This window comes from Melospiza melodia, chromosome 9 (assembly GCF_035770615.1).
Source record: "Melospiza melodia melodia isolate bMelMel2 chromosome 9, bMelMel2.pri, whole genome shotgun sequence".
Lineage (NCBI taxonomy): Eukaryota > Metazoa > Chordata > Aves > Passeriformes > Passerellidae > Melospiza > Melospiza melodia.
The window spans coordinates 32,766,000-32,791,008 of NC_086202.1; the positions used below are offsets into that span (position 1 = coordinate 32,766,000).

A 25,009-nucleotide genomic window follows, 5' to 3' on the forward strand; every position below is an offset into this window, starting at 1 on the left:
GATTGCAGAGACTTTTCCTTTGCAGCCCCAGCCCAGCGCTGGCACTGGGGATGAAGAGGCACTGAGGTGACCCTGAGAGGAAGTGCAAGGCACAGGGCGCAGCTGAGGAAGGACAGCGCTGTGCTGGGCTCAGAGGTGAAGCTGGCACTGCCCAGCGTGGAGAAGGTCCTTTGTGCAGCCCCTGTTACAGGGGAGCTTGGGCCTTGCTGCAGAGATACGGACGCCGATTTGAGCAGTTGTCACTCCGGAATATCCTGTCAGCCAGGTACACACACTCGGAAGTGCCAAGGACAGGAACCCTGCAGGGAGGAGCAGAGGCAGCGCTGGCTGCCAGGGGAAGCCCTTGTGCCCCTGTGCCCCCAGGCCCTGCCCGGCTCCCCGGCACTCACCGGGAGCTGTAGCTGCTGCCGTCCCCCCAGTGCAGGCGCTCGCCCCGTCTGCGCAGCCCGAGCCAGAAATCGACGTTCCCACAGAGGCGGAAGAGCAAATCCTGCCCAGGAGAGAGGAGTGGGAGCTGCCCCGGCCCCTCGGGGGGACACGGGCCCGGGGCTGCCCCCGCACGCCGGGGCTCCTTCCCTGCAAGGCCCCGGCCCAGGGCTGCAGCCCCGGCCCTGCGAGCACCGAGCCCGGCCCAGGAGCGCCCCCAGGCTGCCCTCAGCCACCCCACAGCGCCCGCAGCCCCTCACTCACCATGGCCTCCTCATCCTTGGCAATGGCCAGGGAGGCATTGAGCTCGGAGCACCGTTCCTGACCCTGCTCCCACGTGCTGTAATCCCGTGAGAAGTAGTAGCAGACCCCATTGTACCCAACCCAGCCATGGGGACAGCCCAGAAGAGACGGCGGAGTGGCAGGTGTGACTGGAACCTGTGGTTCTGCAGGGGGAAGAGGAGAAGGTTTTGAGGATTCCCCTGTGCAGGGAGCAGGGAGCCCGCTCTGCCCCGAGGGGCTGGGCCCACGCTGCTGCCCCTCCCTTACCTGCCAGCACAGCCAAGGCCGCCCCCAAAGCCAGCACCACCACCAGCACCAGCAGAATCAGCATCGCCGTGCTCACAGGATGGCACCTGAACCATTCACCTGGAGCAGGAAAGAGCTGCTGGCTGCCAGAAGCACAGCCGGCCCCACAATCTGCTCAGCCCATGGCCAGGGAGCAGAGCAGGGAGCCCTGAGGCAGTGTGGGCCTCCCTCAGCTGGCAGCCAGAGAGCCAAGAGCCTGGCCACAGGCAGGGACACAGCTGTGGGCACAGGCAGGGACACAGCTGTGGGCACAGGCTGCAGCAGGAGAACTGCACAGCCTTGGGGGCAGCTGGGGCTCTTGCTTCCAGCCACGGATGGGGCCCAGCAGAGCACGAGGCCTCTTCCAGACATCGGGAAACAGCCACACACCTGCCAGCCCTGGCCTTGGGAGGGGACACGGGCCCCTGTCTAGAGGCCACAGGCGTGGCCCTGTACTCACCCAGGAATATTCTGAGGTTCCTTTTGTGTTCATTGCCCGTTGCTGCTGTGCCCTGGGGAGTCAGGAGCTTCCTCACACTCCCATCACTGGTGCAGAATCCACAGTCCACATCTGTGCTCACTGCACGCTTACAAGTGGCATCCCCCTGCTTATGCCAAGAGGCTTCTTGGGCCCCAGGCAAGTGTGGAAGCGCGGCTGCTGGTCCCTTCTGGAGATGCTGGGGCTCCTTTTCGACTCCAGGGATGGAGCAGGATTCCCTGTCCTCCTGCTCACAGGCAGCATCACTCTGCCCAGAACAAACAGCACCTTGTTCTCGAGACATCAGGAGTGCTGCGGGCAGATCCTTTGGGAGCTTGGCCTCGGGAACAGCTTTGCAGCCGCGCTGATGGCACCCTGAAAGGGACACGGTGAGAGGTCGCTGCTGGTGCCGGCCGTGCGGGGGCTCAGGAGGGCGGTGGCAGCTGTGGCTGCGCTGTCGCCGCTGCCCAGAGGTGCGGCAGCAGGTGCGGAGACAAGCGCAGCCTCCGGGAGCTCTGCGGTGGCCGCAGCCGCGGCCCCTGTGGCTCTGCAGCCGCTGCAGCCCAGCTCCGTGCCGGGCCGGGCGCTGAGAGCGCCTGCGAGCTGCCGGCTGCTGCTGGCCCGGGGCAGCTGCGGCTCGGAGTCCGCCTGCCGAGGGGCGAGAAGCAGCAGCCCCGGGCTGCTCACCGTTGTGCCCCGCATGATTCTCTGCCCCGGCGCCTCGGAGCCCGGGCACATGCCCGCCCATTCCGCCATAACTCAGAGCCCAGGGCGTTATGCGAGGGATCGTGGCTGATTTCATCGTCAGCGTATGGGGAAGCAGCGACGGAAGGCGCGGGAGGGGGGGGGGGTATGATGGGGGATGAGGGCCGTGTGCAGCGGTGGGGGGGGGGGAGGGAGGGCCGTGTGCAGCGGTGGGGGGGGGGGAGGGAGGGCCGTGTGCAGCAGGAGCGGGAGGGGGCCGCCTTCACGCACGGCTCTCCTGGACTCTGAGGGTGTCCTCCAGGCCCTCCGGTCTCGGTCCCTTTTCTTTAGCGCGGGTTTTTAGGGACGGCAGCCCCCGCCGCCCCCCCCCCCACTCGCGGAGCCTTTCGGGATAAAGCAGACCAAAAGAATGCCAGCTGTCAGCGATTTTCACCACCTGCTATTTCTCCGCTCTTTTCGTAAACGGATTTCACAATTCGCTTGTTTCCTCCCACAGAGTTGCAAAGCAAAATGCCAACCCGCCCCATGGGCATCTCCCGCCGCCTTCCACCGCTCCAGCCTTTTCCATCTTTCTCTCCGCTTTCCTTTGCTAGATTTTCGCCTTCCTCCTCTCCCTGCTAGCTCTAGCAAAGCCATTTCACCCACTGGCACCAACTGCCTCGTGTCCCTCGCCCCCATTTTGCCCATTCGGAACTCCTGGAGCCGCCTGCCCGCGGAGCCGCAGCCGCCGGGGGGCCGGGAAATGGCGCAGTGGGATTCTTGGGCTGGGCGGGGCCAGCAAAAGCGCTCTGAGTCTCTGCTCTTTCCCCGGCCCGGCCACGTCATGACGGCCCCTCACCCGGCCTGCGAGCTGCCGGCTGCTGCTGGCCCGGGGCAGCTGCGGCTCGGAGTCCGCCTGCCGAGGGGCAAGAAGCAGCAGCCCCGGGCTGCTCACCGTTGTGCCCCGCATGATTCCCTGCCTCGGCGCCTCGGAGCCCGGGCACACCGAGCGCCGGCACGGCCGCTGCGGCTCCTGCCTGGGCACACGGAGCGGCTCCCGGCACAGAGCGCAGCGCCGAGAAGCCTCGGCCCCGGAGCGGGCAGGATGCGCCGCTTTGTGCCCGCACTCGGCGCCTGCAGCGCTTTGGGCTCTGAGGCACTGGGTTCAAGTTCATGCCGTGCCAGCCCCGAGCCGGGCACGGACACCTCCCGCCCGAGCAGCGGCCCCCAGCCCGGTGCCGCACGGGCGGGAACGGTGCCGGGCACGGAGCAGCCGCCTCCGTCCTAGCGAGAGCAGCCGCGATGAGCCATCGCTGCCGCGGCACTGGCTCCATGCCGGCCATCCGGGCAAGGAGGAGAGCGCGGGCAGCCGCTCCCTCGGCTGCGATCCCAGCGCAGGGGCCACACGGGGGAAGCCGGCACCAGGAACTCGCCAGAACCCCCCGGCCCTCACCGCCCGCAGCGAGCCTCGAGCTGGGGCAGCACCGACCGCGGTCCCACCTGGGCTGGAGCCGCCTCCGAGCTCCGCCGCCGCCTCGCCGGGCTCCAGGCACCGGAGCTCCCGAAAGACGAAACGAACGTTCTCGCGGCGCAGCACTCCCACGTAATTACAATCTTTCTGTTTGGGGGTGGTATTTCGGGTTTTGGCCAGTCAGCGCAGTGATACGAGGTCACGGAGAGCAGCTATTCGCGGCTCGGAGCGGAGGTGATTGCAGAGGGCCCGGCCTGTCGGCGTTTGAGCATTTCCTCTGGAAAGCTACAGGCCGCTGGGAGTTCTGTGTTTTTTTCGGAATCCTGTGGTTGGGCCAGGGATTTCGCGGAACTGAGTTGATTTGTCGGCTGAAGATTGCACGGCGCGTGTTGTTAGCATTCAGGATAGGCTGGGAGGCAGCCCTGCCGAGCTCCCGAGCGTGTTGCCAGAGCTCACGAGTCACAGCAGGTCTGTGAGCCTGCCAAGAGACGAACTGTGTTGGAATTGTTGTCAATGGAGATGGACTGGGGGAAGATGTGCTGCTGGAGTCCTCCTGGGGCACGGTGATGATGAAATGGTAACATTCTTGATATTTGGTGATATCAGGAGGAGCATCAATAAAATCTTTACATTAGACGTCCAGATGGCAAACTTTGGCCTATTGAGGAGAATTAGCCAGAGAGTTCCTTGGGAAGCAGCCCTTGAAAACAAAGGAGTTGAGGAAAGGTGGGCATGCTGCAAAGCAGAGATGTTGAGGGCACAGGAACCGACTGTCCCTGTGTGCACACAGAGGAGTCGACAAGGCAAACACGCAGCCTGGATGGGCAGCAATGTTTTGAAGGAACTCAGGAATAAAAGGAGGACGTATCATCTTTGGAAGGAGGGTCAGGTCTCTCAGGAAGTATTTAAGGGGATTGCCAGGGTATGTAGGGAAAAAAAATAGGGAGGCCAAAGCTCAGTTTGAACTTCATTTGGCAACTTCTGTAAAGGAAAATTAAAAATGTTTTTACAAATATATTATTGGTAAAAGGAAGGATAAGACCAGGTTTTGTTCTCTTTTGGATGCAGGAGGGAACTCAGTAACTGCAGATGAGGAGAAGGCAGAGGTGCTTAATGCCTTCTGTGTCTCAGCCTTTAGTGGGAACACAGCTTGTCCTCAGGACAAGTGTCCTCCTGGGCTGGTGGATGGTGCCAGGGAGCAGAATGGGCCCCCTGTTATCCAGGAGGAGGCAGTCAGAGAACTGCTGAGCTGCTTGGATGTTCATAAATCTTTGGGCCCAGATTGGATCCACCCCAGGGGGATGAGGGAGCTGGCAGATGAGCTTGGGAAGCTGCTCTCCATCATTTACCACCAGCCCTGGCTCACTGGGGAGGTTCCAGATGGCTGGAAGCTGGCCAGTGTGACACCCATCCACGGCAAGGGTGGGAAGGAGGATCCTGGCAGTTCCAGGCCAGTCAGCCTGGCCTCAGTGCCCAGTAAGGTCATGGAGCAGTTCATATTGATTCCAGCAGGCAGCACTTCCAGGATGGCCAGGGTGTCAGAGCAGCCAGCAGGGGTTTAGGAGGGCTGGGGCGTGTGTGACCAAGCTGGTCTCCTTCCATGAGCAGGTGACCCTGCTGGTGGGTGCAGGAGAGGCTGTGGATGTGTCTGTCTGGGCTCCAGCAAGGCCTTTGGCAGTGTCTGCCACAGCTCCCTCCTGGAAAAGCTGCAGCCCAGGGCGGGCACAGGAGCACTCTGTGCTGGGCTCAGCCCTGGCTGGATGGGCCAGAGAGTGGTGCTGAGGGTGCTGCATCCAGCTGGGGCCAGGCACCAGGGGTGTCCCTCAGAGCTCTGGGCTGGGGCCAGCTCTGTTCCCCTCTGGGCCCACAGGTTTATGAACATCCAAGCAGCTCAGCAGTTCTCTGACTGCCTCCTCCTGGATAACAGGGGGCCCATTCTGCTCCCTGGCACCATCCACCAGTCCAGGAGGACACTTGTCCTGAGGACAAGCTGTGTTCCCACTAAAGGCTGAGGCAAAGAAGGCGTTGAGCACCTCTGCCTTCTCCTCATCTACAGAGGAGGCTAAGTTCCCTCTTGCATCGAGAAGAGAACAAAAGCTAGTCTTAACCTTCATTTTACCATTAATATATTTGTCAAAAGTAGTTTTTATTATCCTTTACAGAAGTTGCCAAATGAAGTTCAAACTGAGCTTTGGCCTCCCTGTTTTATTTTCTACAAACCCTGGCAATCCCCTTAAATACTTCCTGAGAAACCTGACCTCCTACCAAAGATGATACATCCTCCTTTTATTCCTAAACTCCTTCAAACCCTCATTGCCCATCCAGGCTGGATGTTTGCCTTGTTGAGTTCTTTTTTGGGACACAGGGAGAGTTGGTTCCTGTGCCTTCCAGATCTCTGTTTGGAAGCATGCCCACCTTCTGGACTCCTTTGTTTTGAAGGGCTGCTTTCGAATGAACTTCCTACACAGGAAGTTTCTACTTTCCACACAGGAAATTTTTACTTTGCATGTTTCTACTATGTCGCCTAAGTTTGCGCAACTCTCCTTTTTGCCTGCATCCCCTGAGGTTCTTTTAGTCAGACTGCTACTCACTGACAGAGGAAGTACTACCCTGGTCCTGCATGACTCACAGACCCTTTTTACAGCTATTTTTTTGTCACACTTCGGCAGTGTTTGCTACTGATGCTGTCTTTTTGGAATATTTTATAACATTAGCTGAATTTTATTCCCTTCACATAATCCCAGCCTTTCCCGTGACTTTTTAACCAGCACAGCCAACTTCTCGGTGCATCGGGGCAGTTCTTTTAATGTGACAAGGTGGAGGAGATATGGTGGTGCAACTTTTCATTCTTTCTATTTTATTCTCTGAATCTTATTGCAGAAGCACCTCACCGTGCCTGGGTGCAGCTCCTTTAGAGAACAGGGCCCGTCCCAACAGGCGGCTGCTGCAGCCAGGGCAGGGGCAGGGCAAGGCACATCACAGCGCTGGTGGTGCTAGGGGTCTGACTGCTTTGCAGTTGAGGCAGATCAAATGAATCCCAATTGTCAGCGATTTCCACCACCTGCTATTTCTCCTCTCTTTTCCTGCATGGATTTGACAGCTCTTCCTTTCCTCCCACAGACCTGGAAAACAAAACGCCCATGTCCATGCCCCATGGCCATCCCCACCACCTTGTCCCTCTTTCTCTCCCCTTTACTTTGCAGCAATTTCTCCCTCCTCCTCCTGTCCCTGCCAGCTCCAGCAAAGCCATTTCCCCCACTGGCACCAGCTGCCTCCTGTCCCTCGCTCCCATTTTGCCCACTCTGAACTCCTGGAGCCGCCTGCCCGCGGAGCCGCAGCCGCCGTGGGGCCGGGCAATGGTGCAGGGAATGCTGGCAGGGATTCTGGGGCTGGACTGGGCCAGGCCAGGTGCCCGGGGCCAGCAAAAGCGCTCTGAGCCTCTGCTCCTGCCCCTGGGCAGGCAACAGAACACAGCAGGAAAGGCTCGGGGGTCGGCAAAGGCCAGGCAGAGATCTCTCACCGGTCACTGCTATAAAGGGACGCGACTGGGGGGAATTCTTTGAATTTATTGTGACACAAATCATGGCAAGAGAAGGAGCGGTGAAGCAGCAGGGTTCAGCCTCGGAAGCAGGACTGTGCCCTCGGCCCCCGGCAGCCGCAGCAGGGGGATAAAGGATCCCCGGGCCGGGCAGCGGCTCTGCCCCAGCACGGGGATGTGTCCGGAGCCCCCGCTCCGGGCCGGGCTCGCAGGGCCGAGCGCGGAGCAGGCGCTGAGCTGCTCCTGGAGCTTCCAGCGCTGCTGGATCCGGCGGGCGCGGCACAGGCACTGCCGGGGGCATCGCTCGGTGCCTGGCGGCGTTTGCCGTCCCCAGGGAGAAACTGAGCCCGGCCCGCAGCGCCAGCTCATCCTCACCCTTCTATTGCAATTGCTCCATGGTTAAACCAAGGGGAAACTCCCTCTTGTCGCCACTTCAAAGCCCTGAATCGAGGGGAGAACGGAGGTTCCCTCTCGATTTAGATCCCTAAATGGTGCATAAGGAGGGTATTCCCCCAATTAAATCCCAAATCAAAAGTGAATCGAGGTTTTTTTTTCTTTAATTTAGCCTCCTAATAGAAGGAGAAATGCAGTTTCCCTCTTCAATTTCCCTCAACAAAGACATTCTGGAGGCTTTTGAAAACCTTTCTCATCTGTGAAGCTGCCTTCAAATGGAGGGTCCCCCTCGATGGAACTCTTACAGTGGCACATCCAGAGGTTCCTCTCAAGGGAAGCCCTTTCAGCCCAGGGACAGCCGTGTTTGCTCTCAGTTTGAGCCTGAAGATGATGAAAATGGGGCTCTTTCCCTCAATTCAAACAGCACGATGAAAGTTTTCTCCTTCCATTTAAACATGAAAATAATGGAAAACGGTGATTGACTGCCTAGTGAGACACCCAAAACCATTAAAAACCAAACACCCAAAATCTTGTTTTCCTTCACATCACAGATGCATGGGGTTCCTCCCCAGTTCAAACACAATTACAGAAAAGCTTTCCCCCCTCCATTTCAATCCCATTTTTGGGGCACTGGGGAGGGACTGGGGGCACTTCCCCCTCCTCACTGCTCACCCCTGGGGCTGCTGCCCCTCGCACAGTGCTGAGCAGTTCCCTCCCAGTTCCCTGCCAGTTTCCCTCTGCCTGGCGAGCCCCGGCAGGGATGGGGAGAGCACTGGGCAGGAGCTGGGAGCGCTGTTCCTTCCCAGGGCTCCTGATATCCCTGCCAGTGCTCCTTCCTGCTCACTCCCGCTGCTCCCACTCTCCCTCCCAGTTCCCTCCTGGCATTCCCTGTGCTCACAGTTCCCTCCCAGTGTTCCCAGGATCTCTCCCAGTGCTGCCAGGGGCAAAGCCCTGGGGGCACAGCGTGCTCTGCTCTTGCAGAGGCGAGACTGGAGCTGTCAGGAGAGCAAACCCGGCTGGAAGGAGCCCGGGGCGGTGGCGCCCGGCAGGGCTGGCCCGGGAGCACCCGGGGGCTGCGGAGATTTCCCTGCAGGGCCGGCCTGGAGCCCACGGGCACAGGGGGAGCGCGCAGGGAGCTCGGTGCTGCTCGGGCTGCTGTGACAGGAGTGCAAGTGTTTAATTTGCTTCTGTTTTACGAGAAGAAGGCAAAGCTTCTTCTTTCTTTCTTCCCCCCATCCCCTTTGTGTTTCTTCTTCCTTTCTTTTTCTTTCTTTTTCCTTTCTTTTCCTTTCTTTTTCCCTTCCCTTCCCTTCTTCTGTATTTTTCTGCCTTTCTCTGTCTTTCCTGACCTGTATTTACTCAGCACACAGCAGCTACAGGATACAGAGTCTGTGGTTGGGGCAATAACACATAGAAAGAAGCAAGTCCGCAACTCTGCAAAGAGAACAGCAACAGTTACAAAAATATCAAACACTCGCTGAGTGTGTGCTTTGTTTTCCCCTCCCTTTTACCATTTCCTGCCTGCATGTCTCTTTCTCTGTGGTTGCTGATGTTGTGCTGGAGCAATGTGGGAGCTGCCCCTCAGCATTCAGAGGCAGCTATTCCGTGGCTGTTCAGCTGTACAGCGCTGTTACTCCAGTGTGAGCCCACGCTGCCCTTTCCCTGCCCCTGCAGCAGCCCCAGCAGTCGGGGCACTGCGGGAAGGGCAGGCTGGGCACGGAGAGGCGCGGCTGGCACCGCCTGCCCTCCCGGCAAGGTGCACGAAAGCATCTTCACCGAGGGACAGCGAGCACGGCTGTCAGCACTGACAGACCTTGGGAGGGCCAGGGCTGCCTGTGCAGCACCGAGGGCACGAAAGGGACAGCAGCCACTTCTGTCACCGAGCTGCCAGGCTGCAAACCACGGGGGATGCAGGGCTGGGCTCCCAGCGCTGCGGTTTTTCCTTATTCGGTCCTTTGCTGTAATTTTTGTCTAGGTTTAATAAACCTTTTTAAATTTTTAAAAGAAAGGGTCGTTTCTCACACTGATTTCCAATCTGGAGCTCATTACTGGGAGAGGACAGAGAGTTGGCAAAGCCTTGCGAAGCTTCTGCTCCTCCTTCCTCTCCTTGAAAAAGCCGAGTCTCACAGTGCCATATAACCTCTGTTACTGCCTCAGGCATTTTCATTCGCGTGACTCATCTTGAATGTGACTGAGAAAATATCTGAGATACACTGTTAATTTCTTTAAGACTTTTCCTGAAATCGTTACTTTCCAGTTGATTTTGATGCTGAAACCATTCATTGTAGCTACTCTGCACACAAAGAAACCATTAGAGATTTTTACTCTCACTGCCAGTAGAAGAGAATTTTCAGTAATTTCTGCACTTTGTAGTAGTAGCCCTAGGATTTGTGTTCATCAGTAGTTGTTGTGGTTTGCAATAGGAGGAAAATTTCTGTTGAACAGTAGAGAAGCTGGACACGGCTCTGTGAAACTCACAAGTTAAAGAGGAAACAACCCCGGAACCTCCTCTTTCTTTCTTTCCCAGTCGGCGAGGAGGTGGCGGGCCCCGGGCCCAGCCCCCGTCTCGGCCGGGCCGGGCCGGGCAGCCCTGCCCCGGGTCGGACCCGTTCCCCCGGGCCGGGCTCCTTCCCCCCATCGGCCCCGTTCTGTTCTGGCCGGGCCCAGCAGATCAGGGCAGGAACGGGAGGAAGCTGCAGAGACCAGAAAGGAGCAGGGCTGGCCGGGGCTGTGAGATCTCTTCAGCAAATCCCCTCCTCAGCGCTGCTGGAACGGAAACCCCAACAGACCACAACTCACAGTGAAACTGCAGTGGGAATTCAACACAGAAAAAACAACGACCAATCATGAAACCAACCTCAACAGTCCCAGCTGCAGCGTCACGTCACATAGAGAACAAAGAAAATGTTAACCCTTTCAATACTTCAATCCTCCCTCAGTCCCAGCTGCAGCGTCCTGTCACATAGAACCCAAACAAAATGTTAACCCTTTGAATACTTAAATCCTCCCACGAGTAAAAGAAAAACAAAACAAGCCAAGATACAAGCATATAAAAACCAACATACAACCATCAAAATAAGTAAAGGAGTTAAATCCCGAATTTTAAAAAAAAGGAACCATACCTTAATTTTAAAACTGAAATCCTCTGTTAAACTTTGAAGAAAAAAACCTCATTTTTTTCTATAACACATGAAACTATAGAAAAACGAAAGTTTTCAAATAATATCAAACCTCCTTCAAATAATAAAACCTCCATACTAAAATAAACAAATATTAAAATAACTGTAATCCCATAAAAAGTTTAAACGAAAAAGAAAGAAAAATAATCCTATACTTCCAAAAAGAGAAAAAAAAAATCCCTGTTAAAGAGATGAAAATAATTTTAAAAATAAATAATAAAAGCTTCTACCTTTAAATAACTTATCTTAAAACTGTAAATCAACATAATCCACCAACAAATTATAAAAAAAATTATAAAAATAAGGAAAATTTCACAATAGCAAACTTCCCCAAACAACTACTATCCATAAGAAAATTTAAAACCACAAAAAATCTCTTTTCTTTCATCTTATAAAGGAGTCTCCATACCCTTAATAAAAAAGAATTCTCTCCCTAAATAAACAAAAAAAGATATTTTAGAAGTAATAAACTGACTAGAAATTTTAGGTTTAGTTTCTTGACATTATCAGTAAAAAAAAAAAAAAAAAAAAAAAAAAAAAAGTAAAGGAAAGAAAAGTGTTCTGAAAAGTTTATTTGAATTCTTACTACTTTTTTTCTTTCAGTTACTTGCAATAAAATCTTATACCCTTTAAAGTTTTAAAACTACTTTAGCTTTTTCCTAATCCTATCTCACAACAAAAAATAAATACCTTAGTAATTAGGCAATACTAACACCCACCACACTCACCAACACATTAATTTAAAAATCTCAAAATTAAAGAAATCTTAAATTTACGAACCAACACCAGTCAGCACTACAGGAGTGATCATCCAGCCATACTTCATGTACAAATAGAATTGCCAAAAACCAAATATTTCAAATTGGAACTCAAGTGTTTATGGATTTTATGTTCTTTTGTGTGTCAGAGAAGATTTGGGCTTAAAAGATGAAAATCTGCCTCTGTTAAAAAGAAAGAGAAATTTTACTTTTATATGTCCCTCAATTTACCTCAGATGTCTGTGACTCCTTATTGGTTTTGCTCCCTCAATGTGAATGCAATTTTGAACACCAGCTGGGCTTTGTTGGAAATGGTATTGGGGACCCACAAGAAAAGTTCCTTATTTCAGTGGCTGTGACCATGGTGAGGCTTTTAGCATTTCCTTCTCTCAGGTGGGATCTGATGCCCTGAGGTGGCCTTGTCTCCTCAGGGATTTCATGCCGTGAGGAAGCAAAGGCTGATGGAATGTGCTTGATCCTCTCCTGTCTAATGGGGAGGAACAGCAACCAGCAGAGCTGGAATCACCTTCTCCATTCCTGATTTCTGCTGCCAACAGATCACTCGGCTCTCTCAGGGTCCAGAAGCCACTTTTCCTTTTGGATGGATGGCCTGAAGGCACCCAGGGGCTGCAGGCTGGGACTGCATCAGAAATCCCTTTGGCTTGGAAGGATCCTCCTACCTAAGAGCTGAATTGAGAAACAGACAGATGTAGTGAGGCCAGGGAGCTCACCCAGAACTGTTAGGAGGATCCCAGAGAAAAAGATCCCTAGGAAAGACTGCAGTTGTTTTTATAACAAAGTTTCCAGCACAAATTCCTGGACTCCAGGGAGGCCGTGGAATACTTTAGCAGTGTCAGAAACAGCAAATCCACTCTTGGCCAGGCGTTATGGTTAGGGTTAGCAGCTAATCCTAAAACTCTTGCTGTGGCACTGTCAGCACCTGTCAGCATGATCACCCAGCAGGAAACGCGGGTGACCACAAAATGTGACATTCTGTAGTTAAACTGCTAACCAGAAACAGCCTCATTTTCTCCACGTGACTACCCTCTGACAGCTGGGTCTCAAAGGCTTGGTTACACTGCAGGGATTCAGATGCTCATAGAATCTCTAGCGCTGCTGTAGAAAGCTAAATATATGCCTTGTAAAAGTGTTCCTGAAGTCAGCACTGACAGCTGTAGATCAGGAAGTGGCTTTCTCTCTGAGTCAAGCAAAACTTCTTTAGAAAACAGGCGACTTTATGTGGATGAGAATTCTTTATCAGAAATTACAGTTGTTTTCCACTCCAGTTTACGTGCATAACACAGACACCTTTCCTCCTTTCAGTCTAAGATGATATCTTGATGAATACCGTTGTTTCAAAGTCCCTGTCCCCCTGCAGAGAGGCCTGGAGCTTTCCTTTCACTGTCCCCAGGGCACTGTGAGCTGCCCTCCCCAGCACCAGAGCCACACGTTCCCCTGCCCAGGTGAGGAGTGAAAGGGGCCCTGGACAGAGCACAAGCTGCTGAGGCAGTGGGCTCAGGCTGTTGTGAGTTCCTGCCCCAACAGCCCATGGGAATGCAAGGGGTGAAAAATGCCCCGAGTGCTGAGCACCAGCAGTGACCCTCAATCAACCTTCCCAATGCTCTCCCTCGAGCTCCTCAGGCTCTGGGGAACACAGGACAGCAAAGCGGGCTCAGTTTGGCCCTTGGAGGGTGAGAAGCAAGCAGCAGAATCCAGCCTGGTTTCTCTCTGACCTTTCCTTTAGCACAGGCCTGTGTGTCTCCAGCCCAAAGGCACTGGAGGGGGCTCTTTAAACGATGCCACAATGTCCCCGTGCCCACCGTGTCACGGTCCCACGAGGAGAGAGCCCGGGGGCATTGGGGCCAGGAGAGCTGTGCCAGAGAGCTGTGCCCGAGTGTGCCCGGCCCTGTGTGCCCGAGTGTGCTGTGCCCAGGTGTGAGGGCACACGTCCTGCTCTGTCATGGGCACTGTGTGTGTGTGCTGTGCCCAGGTGTGAGGGCACACGTCCTGCTCTGCCATGGGCACTGTGTGTGTGTGCTGTGCCCAGGTGTGAGGGCACACGTCCTGCTCTGCCATGGGCACTGTGTGTGCTGCTGTGCCCAGCTCTGTGCCCAGGGATGTGCTGCCATGGGCACGGGCTGTGTGCCCTGCTGTGGGCACGGGGGCTGCGTTGCACTCTCAGCTGTGAGTGGGGCTGTGCACAGCTCTGTGCTTGTGAGTGTGCACAGGTTCTGCAGGTGTGAGCAGGGCTCTGTGTGGGACAGGCGTGTGCTGCTGTGTGTGACACTGCACACGCTGCTGTGCTCAGGCTCCACATGCCAGCAGGTCCCTGCTTGGGGCCCGTGTGCATTGGTAGGGGCTGTGCACAGGTGAGTGTCTGTGCAGCACAGGTGTGCTGCTGTGGCAGGCTGGGTGCACACAGGTGGGTGCTGCTGGCAGTGCCGTGGGGCACAGGAGCTCTGTGCAGGTGAGCAGGGCCCTGTGTGTGTGAGCACTGGCTCTGCTCATGTCCCTGTGTGCTGCAGTGCCAGATTTCTTCAGCCCTGTTAACTCTTGACACCGTGGGTGAGATTGGGAGCCCCAGAAAGCTGCTGGATCTGGGGTGCATCTGTCGGGCACAGCTGCTCTACAGCTCGAGTAAACTGTGTCAGGGATAGGGACAAGGAACAGGGAGAGGTTGTCTCTGTTTTCCAAAGGTGTTTATTCTCAGGACGGTCAGGATCTGAAAGATCCTGAACAAAGGTACACATCAACCTAAATATGGGGGAGGTCTCAGGGGTGGGCACAATACTTTAACCAATGGGGAAAAGCTGGGCGAGGAACACAAGACAGGGGATACAATGTTTAAACCTATAGGGGATTACAGGGGAGGAGAGCAGTTTAAACAAACCAATGGGGCCTCGAAGAATACAAAAAGGACAGGGAGGTTTCTAGAGAAAGGGGCAGGCATGGGAAGGGAGTGGCAGTCAGTGGGAGGAGAAACAGGGAACATTCTAGAACAAAGGCCAGGTCTTTGGGAAGATGGACAAGTCGGATGAAACCAATGACAACGGAGGAAAAAGAGCAATCCATTATTGACAAAAAATGTCATAACAATATAAAATAAGGGGGGTTATAAAACTGACTGCTATGGCTGAATTACAATTAAAACACGCACTGGAACTCCTGTGTGCACACACAAGCTGGGCACACCCAGGGATGTGGCTCTGGGTACACTGCTCCATGCATCCGACAGCTGTCCCACCTAGAAAAACAGATGTGTATATATATATATATATATAAACACATGTGTTTGTTTATGTGTCACCACCTAGCTCTGCTGGCTGGAGTTGCCCCTGGCCCTCTGTGTACACCCTCTTCTTGTAAGGACATGAATTTGCCTCTACGTATAAGTTTGCCAAAAGGCTGATGTAAAGTCGTGTACAGTGATTTCCGTCAAATTTAATGCTGTTTATGTTTCCATTAAATCCCCATAAACAGGGAATCTGCAATGGCTGTGACCCACTGCAGTTCCAACCCATGTTCCCTGGAAGCTGCTGCCATCAGAACGGGGTGCTGGGCCCAGTGCTGAACCTCTCTGGGACTGTGGGGCTTCCTGGGCCACGCAGTTCCCTTGGGCCAGCAGTGCTGGGTAACTACTTGAACACTCAACTACCCTTTCAAATACTGAAACATCTGAGGCTGTGCTATGGGCATTGCCTTCAGTGTTAACCCCCGAGTGGGGAGGTCCCTTTCAGGTGCTGCTCACCCCTGAATGGGCTGTGCCAGCCACAGAGTGAGAGCGGTGTCACAGCAACAGAGTTAAAGGTGAGAGAATCCAAAGAATAGACTGTAACATCCAGAGCAGTTGAGAGAGAGCCAAAGAAGCTCGAAGATGTCCAAAAAGTAGAGCAGAAGCAGAGTACAGCTTCCACCAGCTTGAAGACTTTTTAACTAACACTTTAGGCGGGGAGTTTGAACTGTATCATTTATTGATGTAATTGTCCTGTTCTAATATATGAGAATTACAAGCATCTGTTGAGGAGAAGTACACAGATGTCTTGGTTTGGAAAAACAGTAGTCTGCTAAGGAAGGCAGGAGCCTCCCCTGAAATGGAGAATGTAAACCCTCCCCACCCCTCCGAATTGCTATAAATTTTAAATTAAGGGGTTCTCAGGCAAAAAATATGGGAGCAGGAAATAACAGTTCTTTAATAGGGAAAAGGAAAAAAAAGAATAAAATAAACAATGCAGTACACTAGAACAACAATGACAGAGTCAGAACTCAACCTGACACTCTGTGGGTCAGGGTGTTGGTAGCAGTCCAATTGGAAATGTGGCTGCAGCCCTCTTGCAGCGTCAGGTGTGGTTCTGTTGGAGCGAGGGGGATCTGTAGAGTAGGATGTATTCTCCCTCTGAAGATCCAGTGGAAGGAGACACAGCTGCTGTTCCTCTGGGGAATCCCGTGGAGAAAGCCGTGCTGGTGTCTCAAAAACCTCTGGATTGTATCTGGGTAGCAATGCTTGGCTCCTCCCTCTGGGCAGAGCATCTCCCAATGGGATGTTATAGTTCTTATCAGCCATGCAGGGACATTCAATAGTCTGTTATCAGCAATGTCCCCTCCCAAGGAAGGTGTGAATGTGGTCACTCAGAGAGATAAAGCAAACTGCCCACTTGACAAAGGTAATCTGCCATACAGATGGTAACTGAAAACAGCTTGCATTGCAATCTTCAACATTATCCACCCCCTTTTCTATTTCCATCTGCATCACAAAGAAACCTTACACACAGTTCTCACTTAAGACTTTACCACAGGTTTCTCTGTGGTACACAACAGCTTTCTCCATCTTTCTGCATTACCCACCAAGTGTAACCAGGTCCTTGAGCAAAAACAATTCCACAGATGGGTTTGTCTTTGCCTGAGTTAGGAGTAATCCAAACAGTCTTTCCTAAGATACCTTTCACGTGTACAACAGGGACTTTATCTCCATGCACTGTGTGCAGGGGTTCAGACTGGGCAGGACAAGCTCGATTGATGGACGCTTGGGTGTTGACCATCCAGGTGGCTTTTGCTGGGTTCATTTCCCAATTTCTAAAAATCCCCCCCCACCGAGAGCCTTCAGGGTAGTTTTAAGTAGTCCATTGCACTGTTCAACGTTCCCGGCAGCTGGTGCATGGTAGGGGATATGATCTATCCATTCAATACCATGTTCCCTGGCCCAGGTGTTGATAAGGCCATTCTTAAAATGGGTCCTGTTGTCTGATTCAATCCTCTCAGGGGTACCATGTCTCCACAGGATTTGCTTTTCCAGACCCAGGATGGTGTTCCGGGGAGTGGCATGAAGCACAGGGTAGGTTTCCAACTATCCAGTGGTGGCTTCCACCATGGTCAGCACGTAGTGCTTGCCTTGGTGTGTCTGGGGCAGTGTGATGTGGTCAATCTGCCAGGCCTCCCCATACTTGTACTTGGACCACAACCCACCATACCAGAGGGGCTTCACCCGCTGGGCCTGCTTGATGGCAGCACACGTCTCACAGTCATTGGATAACCTGTGAAATACTGTCCATGGTTAAATCCACCCCTCAGTCTCATGCCCACTCATAGGTGGCATCTCTGCCCTGATGGCCTGAGGCATCATGGGCCCATCGAGCTAGGAACAACTCCCCCTCATGTTGCCAATATAAGTCTATCTTTGACATCTCTATTTTTGCTGCCTGATCTACCTGCTCGTTGTTTTGGTGTTCCTCATTAGCCTGACTCTGGGGGACATGGACATCTACATGGTGGACTTTCACAGGTAGCTTCTCTAACTGAGCGGCAATGTCTTTCCATTCATCAGCAGCCCAGATCGGTTTTCCCCTACGCTGCCAGTTGGCCTTTTTCCACCTTTCCAGCCAGCCCCAAAGAGCACTGGCTACCATCCATGAATCAGTATAAAGGTAGAGCTTTGGCCACTTCTCTCTCTTAACAATGCCCAGGGACAGCTGAACAGCTTTGAGTTCTGCAAGTTGACTTGATCCAGCTTCTCCTTCGGTACCTTGTGCAACCTGTTGTGTGGGGCTCCATACGGCTGCTTTCCACTGCTGGTTCATCCCTACAATGTGACAGGAACCGTCAGTGAAAAGAGCGTAGCGTGTTTCCTCTGGTGGCAATTGGTTATACAGAGGAGCCTCTTCAGCCCATGTCACTGGTTCTTGTTCCCCTTCATCAGTGAGACCAAAGTTCTCACCTTCCGGCCAGTTTCTAATTATCTCCCCAATCTCAGGGCGATTCAGGTTTCCAATACGGGCACATTGTGTGATAAGAGCAATCTATTTACTCCATGTAGCATCAGTGGAATGGTGGGTGGTGGGAACCTTTCCTTTGAACGTCCACCCCAGCACCGGTAGTCGGGGTGCCAGGACGAGTTGTGCTTCCATGCCAATCACCTCTGAGGCAGCCTGGACTCCTTCACAGGCAGCCAAGATTTCCTTCTCTGTGGGAGTGGAGTTGGCTTCGGACCCTCTGTGGCTTCGACTCCAAAATCCCAGTGGTCGACCCCGAGTCTCCCCAGGCACTTTCTGCCAAAGGCTCCAGGACAAGCCATGGTTCCCAGCTGCAGAGTAGAGCACGTTCTTCACTTCTGGTCCTGTCCTGACTGGGCCAAGGGCTACTGCATGAGCAGTCTCCTGCTTGATTTGTGCAAAGGCTTGTTGCTGCTCAGGGCCCCAGTGAAAAGTGTTCTTCTTGTGGGTGACCACATAGAGAGGGCTCACGATCTGACTGTACACAGGAATCTGCATCCTCCAAAAACCTATGGCACCCAGGAAAGCTTGTGTTTCCTTCTTGCTGGTTGGTGGAGACATCAACATGATTTTGTTGATGACCTCAGTGGGAATCTGATGCCATCTGCTTTGCCACTTCACTCCCAGGAACTGGATCTCTCGGGCAGGTCCCTTGACTATACCCTTCTTGATAGCGAAGCCGGCTTCTAGCAGAATCCTGATGATCATCTCTCCTTTCTCAAATACTTCCATTGCTGTGTTCCCCCACACAATGATATCATTGACGTACTGCAAGTGCTCTGGAGCCTCACCCTTTTCCAGTGCAGCCTGGATCAGTCCATGGCAGATGGTAGGACTGTGCTTCCAACCCTGAGGCAGTCGGTTCCAGGTGTACTGCAAGCCTCTCCAGGTGAAAGCAAACTGAGGCCTGCATTCTGCTGCCAGAGGAATGGAGAAAAATACATTGGCAATGTCAATAGTGGCGTACCACCTTGCTGCCTTGGACTCCAGCTCGTACTGGAGTTCCTGCATGTCCGCCACAGCAGTGCTCAGGGGTGGGGTCACCTCATTCAATGCACAATAGTCCACTGTCAATCTCCATTCTCCTTCAGATTTTCGCACAGGCCAAATAGGATTGTTGAAGGGTGAGTGGGTCTTGCTGACCGCCCCTTGGCTCTCCAGCTCACGGATCATTTTGTGGATGGGGATCACAGCATTTCGATTCATTCGGTACTGTCGACGGTGCACTGTTGAGGTGGCAATTGGCACTCGTTGCTCTTCCACCTTCAGGAGTCCTACTACAGATGGGCTTTCTGACAGTCCAGGCAAGCTGTTCAACTGCTTGACACCCTCTGTCCCTACAGCAGCTATTCCAAATGCCCATCTGAGTCCCTTTGGGTCTTTGAAATACCCACTTCGAAGGTAGTCTATGCCCAAAATACATGGGGCCTCTGGGCCAGTCACAATAGAGTGTTTCTTCCACTCATTTCCAGTCAGGCTCACCTCAGCTTCCATCAAAGTAAAATCCTGTGATCCCCCTGTCATACCAGCAATAGAAACAGACTCTGTCCCCACATGTCTCGATGGGATTAATGTGCATTGTGCACCAGTGTCAACCAAAGCTTTATACTCTTGTGGTTCAGATGTGCTAGGCCAATGAATCTACACAGTCCAAAAAACACAGTTTTCCCCAGCCTCTACCTGGCTAGAGGCAGGGCCCCTCTAAGCCTGGTTATCCTTCTTTCCCTGGGCATATGTCTTGGAGGTTCCTTCAAGGGGATCAAAAATATTGTCATTATCATCATATGTGACAGTTCAGTTACTGGCCACTGGAGCTGCTTCCCTTTTGGAACTTCCTCTATGAATCTTCAGTTGTCTCACCCGTTGTGCCAGAGCAGCGGTAGGTTTTCTATGCCATCTCCCCATGTCTTCTCCACAACCACGCAGGTAGAACCACAGCTCAGCTCGTGGGATGTACCTTCTCTCACCATCTGCGGAACATCTGCGTTGGGTACCAGAACCTCTGATCTGCACTGCCGAGATTTAGAGAAAGCTTTCTTTAATCTCCTCCCACAGTTTCTTGTGACCCTCCTCTATCTTGTCCTCCAATTTTTGAAGACGTGTTTCCACCGCTGCGATTCTGGCATGTGTTGGGCCATTCACAGTGTCAAAGAAGCTCGGAGCTTCTTTGCCATATCCAGCACAGTCTCCTCACCATCATCCTTCTTCATCATTGCTAAAGCAGAAGTGTATTCTCGTGGCCCAAGTCGTACAGGTTTTCTCCACATTACAGATGGGCATGGTACCAAGTCTGGATTTACAATGTTTCCATTATCTGAGAAGACAATCTCAGCTACTGACATTTCCCTCAAGCGTTGAATCCCTTGTTCTATAGTTTTCCACTGGGTTTGCTGCATATAGAGATCGTCTGCGCACAGGTATCTTTGTGCTACACTTCTTAGGACCCGTTCCCAGAGGCTGTGAGAGTTAGCCCCGCTCATCATTCCTTGGTCTATGGCAGGATCCTGTGACAGGGATCCCAAATGCCTGGCTTCAGTGCCATCCAGAATTGTAGCCTCGCCTGCAGCATCCCAGAGATGGACCAGCCAACTAATTATGGATTCATCGGGTCGTTGGGTGTAATCCTTCCTTAGGCCACGAAGGTCCTGCAGGGAATAAGACTCAATATTTGCGTCTGATCTTGCACCTGCTGCTTTGACTCCTGATTTTATGTCAGGAGGCATTGAGGTTCCTTCTCCTGTATCACCATCATCATCATCATCCACTGGTCGATCAGTTTTTTCCGTGCATTTCCCACTTCTAGTACTGGTAGCAACAGCCATAGATTTAGATGCTGGCTTAGGCTCACTATCTGGTCAGGCTGCTGGCTTCGAGCCTGGGCTGTTGGCTACAGCTTGAGTGACTGGGATAGCTGATTTATCTCCCTGCCCCCCTGCCTCGGTCTGCTGCCCGACAGTATCTAACAAAATGCGATAAGCATAGGCCAGGGCCCAGCTTATTGCAATTAGCCTTTTCTCCTTAAAATCATCATGGCACTTCTCTTTTAGGTATTTCCCCACCTCTGCTGCTGCTCCGGCTGGCACCTCCTTGCTGCATTCCTCCCCCCTTTTCCTCCTGGGCCGGGCCGCTAGCAAATTCAGACGCCGGCTCTCCTCTCTCTCTCTCCTGGGTGGGGGGGCGGCTGCCCGATGTCTCTTGGGGCTCCTCCACCCTTCCATCCTCCAGGGCCTCCTCAACCCCCATCTCTGTCCAGGCCCAGGCCTACCACATGGCTGCCCCTCCCCCGCCCAGCAGCAGTGGCTGGACGAGGGAGGGCGATCCGTCCTCTTTGCTTCAAAGTCCCAAGAGAGCCTCCAGGGCCGAAGCTCCGCTTTTAACTCCTGCGTGTTCTCAGAGGTGTGTCCAAACCCCACTGGCTACACCAGGTGCCAATATCAAAATCCAAGCACCCGTTGGTTTGACCACAGCATCCCAGAATTCCCACTTCTTCCTGGTCAAACCACCACACACATCTTTTCCCAGAACGATGCCTGGGGAACGATCCGTTGCTCTCTCAGCATCCACAATCCATGACTATAGTAGGAGTCCTAGTAAAATCTATGTATCGTATAAGTGGCCTTGCCCCAATCCTAGTTGTTCTGCAGCTGTGATGTCCTTAATTGCGTGGCAGCTGCGGCTAATGAAGATAACTGGGATAAAAGGGGGTGGGTTGGCTAGCCAGGGAGAGCCTTGGAGGAGCCCTGCTGAAGAAGTGGGAACAACATTGCTGTGAAGTAGCTGCCCCTCAAGAAATATCACCCAGAAGGTATGGGACTTTAGAATTATGGTAACAACAATAAGATAACAACACATGACTGCTTCCCTCCAACACTTCCATCTTTCCCCAGGGAATCGCTGCCTTATTTCCATCCCAGGAGCCTGTATCAGTACCAGTACTCCCTGGCTGTCCAGCTGCAGCACACCTCCACACCATCCCCGTGGGGAGCCTGGCTGCAGGCTGAGGCACTGATCCGTCTGCAGCAGCTCTGGAGGGACCCAGGCGGGGAGGAGCTGCTCCAGCTGCAGGTGGGTACAGGGGGGTACAGCCATTCATGCTAGGAATTCCTGCTGGGAACACCCCAGGAGCTGCAGGTGTGTACAGGGGTGTACAGCCATCCCAGCCAGGGGTTCCTGTACAGGGGTGTACAGCCATCCCAGCCAGGGGTTCCTGTACAGGGGTGTACATCCATCCCAGCCAGGGGCTCCTGTACAGGGGTGCTACAGCCATCCCAGCCAGGGGTTCCTGTACAGGGGTGTACATCCATCCCAGCCAGGGGTTCCTGCTGGGAACACCCCAGGAGCTGAAACCCTGTTGGTTTTTCTGGGTCTGGATTGAAGGCACTTGAGACAGCAGCTCATGTTCAGACACAGGTGTTTATTATTTCTTATCAGTAAAACAGTCTCACTACTGTGAGTTTGGCTGCTGTGGTCACCAATTGCTGTGGTGTTGTGGGTCCCCAGGATGAGGTGAGAGATGAGAAACTGACTGCAAGTTCTTAGAAGGCTCTCAGAGGGACTTTATCTCTTAGACAGACTTTATCTCTTAGGACATCGGGAGGCTTGACAAGAATGAATAATAAAACTCATGGCAGACTCACAGAGTCCAACACAGCTGGCTGGGATTGGTCATTAAGTAAAAACAATTCATATGGAACCAATCCGAGATGCACCTGTTGGTCAGCAACCTCCAGACCACATTCCAAGCAATCTGATAATTATTGTTTACATTTCTTTTCTGAGGCTTCTCAGGAGAAAAATCCTGAAGGGATTTTTCAAAAAATATCACAGTGACAGGCAGCTTTTCATTAGAAGGCACCAAATGGCCAACAATCTCTTGGTACAAGGGCTTTAAGACTGAACTGTCCAGTTAAGAACTGACACCTGGATTATTTTCCCTTTTAACCCAATAACTGATCCCACAGAGCTGCAATGGGGACTTTTCCACCCAATTACAAAATGCCACCCAAACCCATGGAGAAGGAGGAAGAAGCAGCATGAAGAAGAAACCCAGGATGACATCCTGTGCCCTCCATCTTGCTTCCATCCACAACACACTAAAAATCCCAAAACCTCAATTTCTCACCAAGTGATACACCTGCACTGTTCTCTCTAATCTATTGCACACTTTTGTGGGTTCCAGTCTATTCTGGAGTGTAGGAAACTTTCTCCATGAATGAGGGACAAAGTCAGGGCTCCCCTGGGGGTCAGGGCACCCCAGAGCAGACACAAAAATATTCCCACTGCTCTGGGTTTCCACACAACCCCTTCTGTTTCTAGCCCATGACAGCTGCAAAATGACCTCTCTGACCAAATTCACTGCCTGCAGGGGAGATGCACACCAGCCTCAGAGCAGACACTTGGTCACTGCTTTCTGCATCTTCTGCTGTTGTAGATCCATGACCTGAAGGCCCAACACCAGCCAGAGGACCAGAGGAGCCAGGACAGCACCGGAGCCTCCCCTGTAGAGATTGCTCTGAGCCCAGAGGCACAGGCAGAGCTCCAGCAGCCAGTGTTCATCTCCTGGAGCAGTGGCAAGGTCAGCTGGACACCTCCTGGGCTTGTTCATGCCCTCCGCAAAGCATTCCTGTCCTCCCTCATCCAAGATTTTCTGGGCTATGAGGCCCATGGGAGCTCCTGCTCCACCTCTGATTTCAGAGCAGAAGGAACTGGCCAATGTTGGACCCTACAAGGAGTCCCATGCTCCAGAAGGACTCAGCTGGAGCTGCAGAATCCCATGTTAAAGCTCTTTAGCCCTAACCATGGGATAAAAGCTCCTTTCTGGCCTTCTCCTCTGAGGCTGTGGAACCCCAGGGTGGGAAGGAAAGGGAAATTTTGTGTTCCTGCATTCACAGACCTCATGCTATTGAGGGATAAGGGCCTCCTTGAGAAAATTCCTCAGGGGTCTGCAGGGTGTTCTCAGGTTCCCTTTTGTCAGGGAAGGCAGCAGGGAGCCTGCAGGGACCCCAGAGATGTCCCCTCAGCCAGGCACCCCCTCCTGCCCTCCCAGGTCAAAGCTTTCTACGGGAATGAAGCAGAAAACATCCTGATCTCCAACCTGAAACGAGGCATCACCAGTCTGTTCCAGCTTCAGCCCCATGCTGGCACCACAGTGGAGGTAGGTCCAGAGCTGGGACCAAAATCCAGAGATGGACCAGGAGAGCTGGCCCTGGAGCCCAGCCAGCCCACGAGCTTCAGCAGAGGGGGCAAAATTCAGGATAAATAACATTGGGTCTGCTTCTCCAACCGGGCTATGAGCAAGGGTAACTCTTGGAAAGGCAGAAGAGTTAAAATAAAATAACCTAATTTTCAGCAATTGGCACCCCTTACAAAATCATAGCCTTTCCCTGGACAGTAGGAACAGCAGAGGGAAAACTCCACAAGCATTCCTGCCAACAGGATTTGCTTTGCCAGCAGCCAGCTGGAATGACCTATGAGCAACATGAAATAACCTCAGAACCCCAAATGCAGTCACTGAGATGGTTAATTAAATCTTAATTTAGAGCCTGAATTTACTAAGATGGACTTGGAGCTATCCAACCACCCTCTGATTTGCCTCACATTCTGGATTTTAGCTGCTGTTCTCTTTGCTAGGTTGGCCTTTGTGTCTGTCCTCTCCACACAGTGTTTAACACTCATGGTCACTCCTGTTTGTTTTCAGGAAGATGCCTCTGGAAGCTGCCAGGTCACCTACACCGTGTCCAACCATTCCATCACCAAGACCAAAGATCTCCTCAGCTGCTCGAAGCCAAAGTCTGGATTCACCTCCATGAACAAAGCAAGTCCATTGCTCTCACTGTGGGGGGCTCAGCAGGGCCACCCCTAAAATCCTTTGGCAGGTGGGCTTGGATTCCCATTCCCAGCTGGCTTCAGCCTTCTGCAGCAGCTTGGGATGGGACTCTTAGACCCATCCCCAAAGTGGGATGCACCAGCATCCCTCAGCAGGGTCTCGAGGTGGGAAGGAGCAGCAAAGGTGCTCTGGGTCACCCCATCCCCACTCTTGTTATCAGTTCTGAGCTGTCAGCTGATCCTGCTTGGGAAGCTGCAGATGCAGGGATGGTTTCTGGGTCTTGTTGCATGGGGGATTATTTTGACAGGATTCTGTTTTGCTGAAAGCAGTAGCCTGTGCTCAGCCCTGAAATAAACAGATGAAATCCTGTGGGTCTTAATGCAGTCATACCTGCCATAACCAAAATTTAAGGTTTTTTTTGAAAAT

General features: G+C 53.0%; 2 protein-coding genes across 2 annotated transcripts in view; one reads left to right on the top strand and one right to left on the bottom strand.

Annotated features, from left to right (window-relative positions):
* Positions 1-262: 262 nt before the first annotated feature.
* Positions 263-2,209, bottom strand: LOC134422278 (C-type lectin domain family 2 member H-like). Its single transcript, XM_063164269.1, has 4 exons — positions 2,159-2,209; positions 1,760-1,934; positions 691-872; positions 263-490 (listed from the first exon to the last, which is right to left on the bottom strand). The coding sequence occupies exons 1-4, from the start codon at positions 2,207-2,209 to the stop codon at positions 386-388; spliced, it is 513 nt and encodes a 170-aa protein (XP_063020339.1). The 3' UTR covers positions 263-385.
* A 38-nt stretch (positions 2,210-2,247) lies between these two features.
* Positions 2,248-25,009, top strand: part of LOC134422279 (microsomal triglyceride transfer protein-like) — a 31,148-nt gene continuing 8,386 nt past the window's right edge. The window contains exons 1-7 of the mRNA XM_063164270.1: positions 2,248-2,303; positions 2,798-2,926; positions 3,027-3,758; positions 21,645-21,822; positions 23,189-23,332; positions 23,804-23,911; positions 24,455-24,571. Coding sequence (XP_063020340.1) covers positions 2,248-2,303; positions 2,798-2,926; positions 3,027-3,758; positions 21,645-21,822; positions 23,189-23,332; positions 23,804-23,911; positions 24,455-24,571 — 1,464 coding nt within the window. The remainder of the gene's footprint in view (positions 2,304-2,797; positions 2,927-3,026; positions 3,759-21,644; positions 21,823-23,188; positions 23,333-23,803; positions 23,912-24,454; positions 24,572-25,009) is intronic.